This window comes from Cetorhinus maximus, chromosome 3, assembly GCF_964194155.1.
Source record: "Cetorhinus maximus chromosome 3, sCetMax3.hap1.1, whole genome shotgun sequence".
NCBI classification, from domain to species: domain Eukaryota; kingdom Metazoa; phylum Chordata; class Chondrichthyes; order Lamniformes; family Cetorhinidae; genus Cetorhinus; species Cetorhinus maximus.
In genome coordinates, this window is record NC_135881.1 from 49,355,865 (window position 1) to 49,365,612 (window position 9,748).

At 43.0% G+C, this 9,748-nt stretch overlaps 1 protein-coding gene across 1 annotated transcript in view; it reads left to right on the forward strand.

Moving 5' to 3' along the window:
- The window catches only part of enkur (enkurin, TRPC channel interacting protein), a 33,072-nt gene extending 24,556 nt beyond the window's left edge, over positions 1-8,516 (forward strand). Inside the window, exon 5 of the mRNA XM_078534729.1 lies at positions 7,196-8,516. Coding sequence (XP_078390855.1) covers positions 7,196-7,369 — 174 coding nt within the window. The 3' untranslated portion in view covers positions 7,370-8,516. The remainder of the gene's footprint in view (positions 1-7,195) is intronic.
- The last annotated feature ends 1,232 nt before the right edge of the window (positions 8,517-9,748 follow it).

Consider the following 9,748-nt stretch of genomic DNA (forward strand, 5'->3'; position numbering starts at 1 on the left):
ATGATATATTGAAAAAAATCAAATATCTGGCTAAGATTCCAAACCAGGGAGGGAAACATAGCAAAAGGAATAGGCCATTGAGACCATCAGGCCTGTTTCACCATTCTGTTACCTCATAGCTCCTCCACTGCAGTTCATACTGGCTGACTTCTCCATTTCCCATGTGAATTCAAGATTGCACACTTCTCCCCTACTCCCCAATTTACACTGACAGTGGTCTCCTCTTCCATCCTAGTTTATTTGACGTTTTTTTTGTCCGGCATCACTCCAGCATCTCCTACCACTTCCGAGTTCATGCTTTCACTCATTAACCCTCCCCGTTAACACTGGCACTCACAGTTCATAGAGTCATTATGACACAGAAGGAAGTCATTCAGCCCATCGAGTCCATGTCAGCTCAGTAGGACAATCCAGTCAGTCCCATTCCCCATACACTCCCTGTGGACCTGCAGTTTATTTCCTCCAATTACCCATACAATTTTGGTATCATTGATCATCTCTGCATCCACCATCCTCGTAGACAGCGAGCTCCAGACTACAGTACCACTCGCTACATAAAAAGGTTTGTCCTTACATTTCTCCTTTCTGAAAAAAGAAACATGTCTAAGCTTTTCATCTTGCACTCATAGGACAATTTGCAAGAATGCTAGTATAAAGAGAAAACAACAATTTATGCCGTATGTGAAGCGAGTGCTGATTGGTTGGCAAATGGACTCCGATTGGCAGAGGCATTGCCTTGGAGAATGCACCAATGATGGTGACTGACAGTTAACTGTCAGGCATTGTTTGAAATTTAAACCAGGCAGCTTGACCCTGATTGGTCAAGGCATTACCCTGAGGACTGAATCAATGAATGGCTGTCACTTATTTTGTTTAGCTGAAATAGACGCAGTGTTTGTACATGTTCTTCCTGTCTGCAAACAACAGGACCCTATGTGTTAACATATGCAGCTTCCAGTACATGCAAATGTGCCACACTGTGAGCCCGAATGACAATCTTAAATTGGTTGTCAACATAATTCTTAGCACGCTGAGGATTATTTAGTAAATGCCCAATCGTGGAATCACATCTAATGTTGGACACTGTGCTTTGAGTTTTGCAAGCACAAGCTGGTTGGGTATGGTCTGTACCTTGCCTGTTGCGAACAGCAGCTGGGACATACTGTTTGGTCACAATCCACCGGTCTTTGGGGTGTACAGCCTACATACCTAGCATCACACTGGCACTGAAAATCATATGTAACATTACCCATTTGTGTGATAGGAAGAACGACTTTTTGACTTGATGGTAGTATTCTGTCGGTGGCGAATACCACTCATGTTGCTACTGCATAGTAACAGCATAAAACAGCTAGCTTCACCTGTTGCTCAAATTTTTGAGATACCTTGCCTTTCCAAGGTAATCTGAGTTAGACTGGGCACTTTTCAGAGCCAAAAGTGACAGCCTTAGGCCCATTCATGAGTTTGCGTGAATACAGCGCGAAATTATCTAATAAGTGCAGCTATTATACTACATGATGCCTTTGATGCGGCCTACTTCAGCATCAAGCTTGCATGGTGAGCAAATGGCTCGGGCTTGCTGGACTTGTGTAAGATCGATGAGCTATCGCTTGATGTATATGACTGGGATCATCCTCACAGTTTGCTACATCCGCATATGTATGGGCTGCCCAAGACACACAAAAGTGATGTTCCTTTACACTCCATCTTATCTATGACCGGTTCTGCACAACATGAATTGGCCAAATGGTTGGGTGAATTGTGACAACCAGCTTTGACCAAGTTTTCCACATGCACGGTGAAGGACTCCTTCACGTTTGCGAAGGCCATACAGGACTTGCGTATCAATAGCAATGCTATGTTCATGTGCTCATCTGACATAGAAACTAGGAGCAGGAGTATTCAGCCCTTTGAGCCTGCTCCACCATTCAATATGATCATGGCTGATCCTCTATCTCAACTCTATATTCCCACTTTCTCTGCATACCCCTTGATGCCCCTAATATCTAAACAATTATCAATTTCTTTCTTGAATATACTCAGTGACCTGGCCTCCACAGTCTTCTGTGGTAGAGAATTCCACAGGTTGACCACCCTCTGAAGAAATTTTTCCTCATCTCAGTCCTAAATGGCCTGCCCCGTATCCTGAGACTGTGGCCCCTGGTTCTAGACTCCCCAACCAGGGGAAGCATCCTCCCTGCATCCAGTCTGTCTAGCCCGGTTAGAATTTTGTACGTTTCAATCAGATCCCCTCTCATTCTTCTAAACTCTAGTGAATACAGGCCCAATCGAACCAACCTCTCCTCTTATGACAGTCCTGCCATCCCTGACATCAGCCTAGTGAACCCTAGCTGCACTCCCTCTATGGCAAGTATATCCTTTCTTAGGTAGGGAGACCAAAACTGCATGTAATATTCCAGGTGTGGTCTCACCAAGGCCCTGTATAACTGCAGCAAGACATCCTTACTTCTGAACTCGAATCCTCTTGCAATGAAGGCCAGCATACCATTTGCCTTCCTAATTGCTTGCTGCACCTGCCTGTATTATTTCATTGACTGGTGTACAAGGACACCCAGATCCCTTTGTACATCCACATTTCCCAATATATCACCATTTAAATAATACTCTGCCTTTCTGTTCTTCACACCGAAGCATATAACTCCACGTTTATCCACATTATACAGCATCTGCCATGTGCTTGCCCACACGCACAACTTGTCTAAATCGCCCTGAAGCCTCCTTGTATCCTCCTCACAACTCACAACCCCGCCCAGTTTTATGTTGGCAGCAAACTTGGAAATATTGCATTTGGTTTCCTCATCCAAGTTTATATATATCATGAATAGCTGGAGCCCAAGCACTGATCACTGCGGTACATCACTAGTCACCGCCTGCCCTCTGGAAAAAGACCCATTTATTCCCACTCTCTGTTTCCGGTCTGTCAACCAATTTTCAATCCATGCCAGTGTATTACCCCCCGATCCCACTAGCCTCTTATGTGGAACCTTATCAAAAGCCTTCTTGAAATCCAAATATGTCACATCCACTGGTTCTCCCTTATCTATTCTACTGGTTACATCCTCAAAAACTCCAGTAGATTGGTTAAGCATCATTTCCCTTCAATTCTTCTGCCATTTCTTTGTTCCCTGTTATAATTTCCCTTGTTTCTGACTGTAAGGGACCTACATTTGTTTTTGCTAATCTTTTTCTCTTCACATATTTGTAGAAGCTTTTACAGTCAGTTTTTATGTTCCCTGCAAGTTTGCTCTCATACTCCATTTTTCATTTCTTGATCAATCTTTTTGTCCACTTTTGCTGAATTCTAAACTGCTGCCAATCCTCAGGCTTGCTGCTTTTCCTGCCAATTTTATATATCTCATCTTTGGATCTCATACTATCCGTAATATCTTTTGTAATCCATGATTGAGCCATCTTTCCTGTTTTATTTTTGCTCCAGACTAGAATGAATAATTGTTCTATTTCATGCATGCATTCCTTAAACATTAGCCATTGCCTATCCACCATTAACCCTTATAGTAAGGTTCCCCAATCCATCATTGCCAACTCGAACCTCAAACCCTCGTAGTTCTCTTTATTTAGATTCAGGACCCTAGTTTCAGATTCAACTTCTTCACTCTCCATCTTAATGGACAATTCTATCATTTTATGGTCGCTCTTCCCCAAGGGACCCCACACAACAAGATTATTAATTAATCCTTTTGCATTGCACAATAGCCAGTCTAGGATAGCCTGCTCTCTAGTTAGTTCCTCAATGTATTGGTCTAAAAAACCATCATGTACACACTGCAAGAAATTCTCCTCCATAGTATTATTGTTAGTTTGGTTTGTCCAATCTATATGTGGATTAAAGTCACCCCTGATTACAGTTGTGCCCTTATTGCATACATCTCTAATTTCCTGTTTAATGCCTTCCCTTACATCTCCGTTACTGTTTGGGGGGGCCTATAGACAACTCCCACCAACATTTTCTGCCCCTTGGTGTTTCTCATCTCCACCCAAACAGATTCCACATCATGATTTTCCAAGCCAATATCATTCCTCACTATTACATTGATTTCCTCTTTTACTAACAGTACTACCCCACCTCCTTTCCCTATTTGTCTGACCTTCCTAAATATTGAATACCCCTGGATGTTTAGTTCCCATCCTTGGTCACCCTGCAGCCATGTCTCCGTAATTGCAACTATATCATAACCGTATTTATCTATTTGTGCTATTAATTCATCTACCTTATTGCGAATGCTCCGCGCATTAAGATACAATGCCTTTAGACTTGTCTTTTTAACCTTAGTCACCTTAGCTTTATTTTGTACTATGACCCCGTTTATTTTTCACCCTTCCTGTTTGTACTGGTCCCCAAGAACCGGTTCCAATGTCCCAGGAATCTGAAGCCCTCCACACTACACCATTTCTTCAGCCATGTATTCATCCGATATATCCTGTTATTTCTACTCTCACTAGCACACGCCATTTGTAGTAATCCTGAGATTACTACCTTTGAAGTTCTATTTTTTAATTTACGTCCTAATTCCCTATATTCAGCTTGTAGGACCTCATCCCTTTTTTACCTATGTCATTGGTACCAATATGTATCACAACCAGTGGCTGTTCGCCCTACCCCTTCAGAATGCCCTGCAGCCTCTCCGAGACATCCTTGACCCTGGCACCCAGGAGGCAACATACCATCCTGGAGTCTCTTTTGCGGCCACAGAAATGCCTGTCTGTTCCCCTTACTATTGAATCCCCTATCACTGTAGCCCTGCCACTCTTCCTCCCCTCATGTGCAGCAGAGCCACCTGTGGTGCCATGGACTTGGCTCCTGCTGTTTTCCACTGAGAAGTCGTCTCTCCCAACAGTATCCAAAACGGTATATCTGTTAGAGAGGGGGATGGCCACAAGGGACTCCTGCACTAGCTGCCTTCCTCTACTCTGCCTGGTGGTCACCCATCCCCTTTCTGCCTGTTCAGTTTTACCTGCGGTGTGACCACCTCACTGAACGTGCTGTCTATAACAATCTCAGCATCACGAATGCTCCACAGTGAATCTACCACAGCTCCAGCTCCAAAATGCAATTAGCCAGTAGCTGCAGCTGGATATACTTCCTGCACACATGGTCACCAGGGACACTGGAAGTGTCCATGCCTTCCCACATAGTGCAGGAGGAGCATATCACCAGTGCGAGCTCTGCTGCCATAACTTCCCTTTAGATTAAGCTCAACATTGCTAGTTTATTTACCAACATTCCACTTAAGGAAACCATAGATATTTGCGCTGTGGCACTGTATCATTGTGATCTAGACTGGCCAGCATTGCATGAATCAGTATTCATTGGACTTATGAAGTTGGCAACTCACCCAGTTGAGCTCAGTTTTAATGACACTACGTATGCTCAAATAGATGGTGTTGCCATGGGATCCCCTCTAGGCCCAGCTCTCGCAAACATCTTTGTTGGATTCCATGAGAAACGTATCTTCAATGTAATGACACCTAACCTCCTACCTTCACATATTTCCAATATGTGGATGATACGTTTGCTATATTTAAATCCGCTGCTGCATGCATCAATTTCCTTACGTGTCTTAATGGGCTCCATCCTGCACTCAAATTCACCTATGAAATGGAGCAGTCAAATGAACTCCCCTTCCTTGACATACTAGTTGAGAAATCTGCCAGCCGACCTTCGCTAGACAATATGCGCGTTGGGATTCTTACAGTTGCACACACTATAAGATTGGTCTTATTGGCAACCTCATAAATAGGGCCCAAACCATTTGCTCACCATGCAAGCTTGATGCTGAAATAGGGCGCATCAAAGGCATCCTGCAGGATAATGGCTACCCTGATCTGATCATTTCACGCTGTATATCACACAAACTCATGAATAGGCCTAAGGCTGTCACTTTCGACCCTGAAAAGTGCCTGGCCTATCTCAGATTACCCTGGAAGGGCAAGGTATCTCGAAACTTTGAGCTAAACCTAAAGTTAGCTGGTTCACACTGCTACTATGCAGTAGCAACACGAGTGGTGTTCGCCACTAACAGAATGATACTGTCAAGCCAAATAGTTGTTCTGCCTACTGCACAAATGAGTAATATGAATTTCAGTGCCAGTGTGATGCTAGGTATGTAGGCCGTACATCCCAAATACTGGCGGATCATTTCAAACAGCATGTCTCAGCTGCTGCTCACAATGGGGAAGGTACAGACTGTACCCAAATAGCCTGTGCTTGCAAAACTCAAAACAGTGTCCAACATTAGATGTGAATCTGCGATTGGACAACATTTGCTAAATAATCCTCAGTGTGCTAAGAATTACGCTGCCAACCAATTTAAGATTGTCAGTCAGGCTCTCAGTGTGGCACATTTGAGTGTACTGGAAGCTGCATATATTAATACACAGGGCCTTGTTTTTTGCAGACAGAAAAAACATGTACACACATTGCACCTCTTTCAGTTAAGCAAAATAAGTGACAGCCATTCGCTGACTCATTCCTCAGGGCAATATCTTGACTGATCAGGGTCAAGCTGCCAGGTTTAAGTTTAAGTTTCAAACAATGCCTGACAGTTAACTGTCAGTCACCATCATGGGTACATTCTCCATGGCAACGCCCCAATTGGAGTCCACTTGCCAACCAATCAGCACTCTCTCCACATACGGTATAAATTTTTATTTTCCCCTTATATTGGTATTCTTGCAAAGTGTCCTGATGAGTGCAAAATGAAAAGCTTAGACATGTCTCTTTTTTCAGCAATACTCAGGTCCTGTACTATCAAACATATTTTTTCCTTTCATTATACCTGGGAAAAATTAGAAATGTAATAGATTTTGAGCAGGTGGAAGGGATGAAGGGAAAAAGGGAAGGTCTGTGATAGGATGGAAAATCATTGTAATCTCTTTTCTTTTTCTTTTATATTCAACATGATTGATAGACCATTCAGATATATCAGCCAAGTTTAATATTTGCATCTGTTTAGCATCACCATAAACTACTTTCCTTAGCAGGATGGTTTAAAGAGCTGTGCCCTATTAGCCCTGCCCTTAAGGCAGAGTAAACTCAGGATATTTTATTTTGATTACCAGTTGATATTAAGGTAGCTTAACTAATATGCTATTAATTTCAAACTGAGCTACATGGTGCTGATCTTTTTGCTTTTCTATTTCTGGTAACTTTCAGGGGCTAAAGCAGAACTGGGCGGAATTGAATCATGCGTATCAAAGTCTTTCCATTTTGATAGATACTATTTCCAAGCAACTCCACAAGGAACGACTTGAGACCAAAATGAAAAAACTAGAACAGGATATTGACATGATTGAGAAACATAAATTTATCTACGTTCCACAAAATTGAATGGTTTCTTTTCTTCTTTTTCTAATTTTTCTCTTTCAGTCATAAATTTATTATGTATTTGTTTTGAAAAAAGTAAAATGCTATATTATTATGCATTGCTACATTTTTGATCCTAGAAGTAGTTGCCCATATAAAATGTCCATATATTTCACACTTGAATGTATTTGAAAAAATTATTATGTGACAAGTGGACAACAAAGTTACAATTTAAATTCGTTATCATCACAAGATTTTCCTTTTATTTCATTTGACGAGGAATGTTGGAAATGACAATTGAATTATTGTATTGTACAAAATGTTAAATATTCATTGTGTATCAATAGCAATGGTTTATTCTGAGAAACTGTCACTGGTTTTGCATTCAAAGAAGCAAGTTTTGGCATAACAGACTCAACTATTTGAAGTTTTACACCACGAAAGTCACCACCTCATGTGTCATCAAAGGAAAACAGGTAGATGATTGGTGGCTATCTCTTCCATGTCTCTTTTGATTGGCCAAGTGGTTTAAATCAGGAGATGTTATTACAGCTGATGAGTACAGTTAAGAAATTCACTTCTAAAATATTTAACATCCAAATTAATTAATTAAATAGAATAGAGATGGCTGGGTAGGCGATGTGTTGCATCTGTGGTATGTGGGAGCTGCTGGACACCGGTGCGATCCACCATGACCACACCTGCATCAAGTGTTGGCTGTTCGAAGAACTTTGGCTCAGAGTTGATGAGCTGGAGTCCGAGCTGTGGACACTGCGACTCATCAGGGAAGGGGAGAGTTACCTGGATACTGTGTTTCAGGAGAAAGTCACACCCCTTAGATTAATTATGTCAAATTTGGACTGTGGTCAGGGACAGGAGGGTGTGACTGCTAGTGAGGCAGGTATGGGGATCCAGAATTTAGCTTTGGAGGAACTTCAGCCAGTGTCCTTGTCCAATAGGTACGAGGTTCTTACTCCCAGTGTGGATGAGGGCACAAACTGCAGAGAGGATGAGCGAACTGACCACAGCACTATGGTACAGAGCACCATTCAAGTGGGGAGAGAAAAGAGAAATCTAGTAGTAATAGGGGATAGTGTAGTTAGGGGAATAGATACTGTTCTGTGCAGCAAAGATAGAGTTTCAAAGGCTGTGTTGCCTACCTGGTGTCAAGGTTAAGGACATCTCCTGGGCTGGAGAGGAACTTGGAGTGGAAGGGGAAGAATCCAGTTGTCGTGGTCCACGTAGGTACCAATGACATAGGTAGGACTAGGAAAGAGGTTCTGCTGAGGGACTATGAGCATCTCAGGGCTAAATTAAAAAGCAAAACCACAAAGGTAATAATCTCTGGATTTCTACCTGAGCCACAGGTAAATAAGATTAGAGAGGCAAATGCGTGGCTCAAAGATTGGTGTGGGGAGGCGATGGCATAGTGGTATTGTCACTGGACTAGTAATCCAGAGACCCAGGGCAATGTTCTGGGGACCCAAGTACGAATCCCACCATGGCGGATGGTGGAATTTGAATTCAATAAAAATCTGGAATTAAAAGTCTCATGATGACCACTAAACCATTGTCGATTGCTGTGAAAACCTATCTGCTTCACTAATAGGGAAGGAAATCAGTCGTCCTTATCCTTACCTGGTCTGGCCTACATGTGACTCCTGACTAACATCTGGAGGCTAGTGCTAAAATTGGGAGAGCTATCTCACAAACTAGTCAAACAACAGCCTGATAAAGTCAACCTCACAGAATCATACCTTTCAGATAATGTCCCAGACTCCTCTATCACCATCCCAGGGTATGTCCTGTCCCACTGGCAGAACAGTTGCAGTTGGTGGCACAGTGGCATACAGTTGGGAGGGAGTTGCCCTGGGAGTCCTCAACATTGAATCCAGACCTTATGAAGTCTCATGGCATCAGGTCAAACATGGACAAGGAAACCTCCTGCTGATTACCACATACCACCCTCCCTCAGCTGATGAATCTGAGCTCCATGTTGAGGAAGCACTGAGGATGACAAGGGTACTCTGAGTGGGGGACTTTAATAGCACCACTACTGACTGAGCTGGCCGAGTCCTAAATGACATAGCTGCTGGACTGGGTCTGTGGCAGGTGGTAAGGGAACCAACAAGAGGGAAAAACATGCTTGACCTCATCTTCACCAACCTGCCTGCCACTGATGAATCTGTCCATGACAGTATCGGTAGGAGTGACATCACACTGTCATTGTGGAGACAAAGTCCCACCTTCACAATGAGGATACCCTCCATCGTGTTATGTGGCACTATCACAGTGCTAAATGGGATAGACTTCGAACAGATCTAGCAACTCAAGACTGGGCAACCATGAGGTGCTGTGGGCCATCAGCAGCCGCAGAACTGTACTCGAACACAATCTGTAACC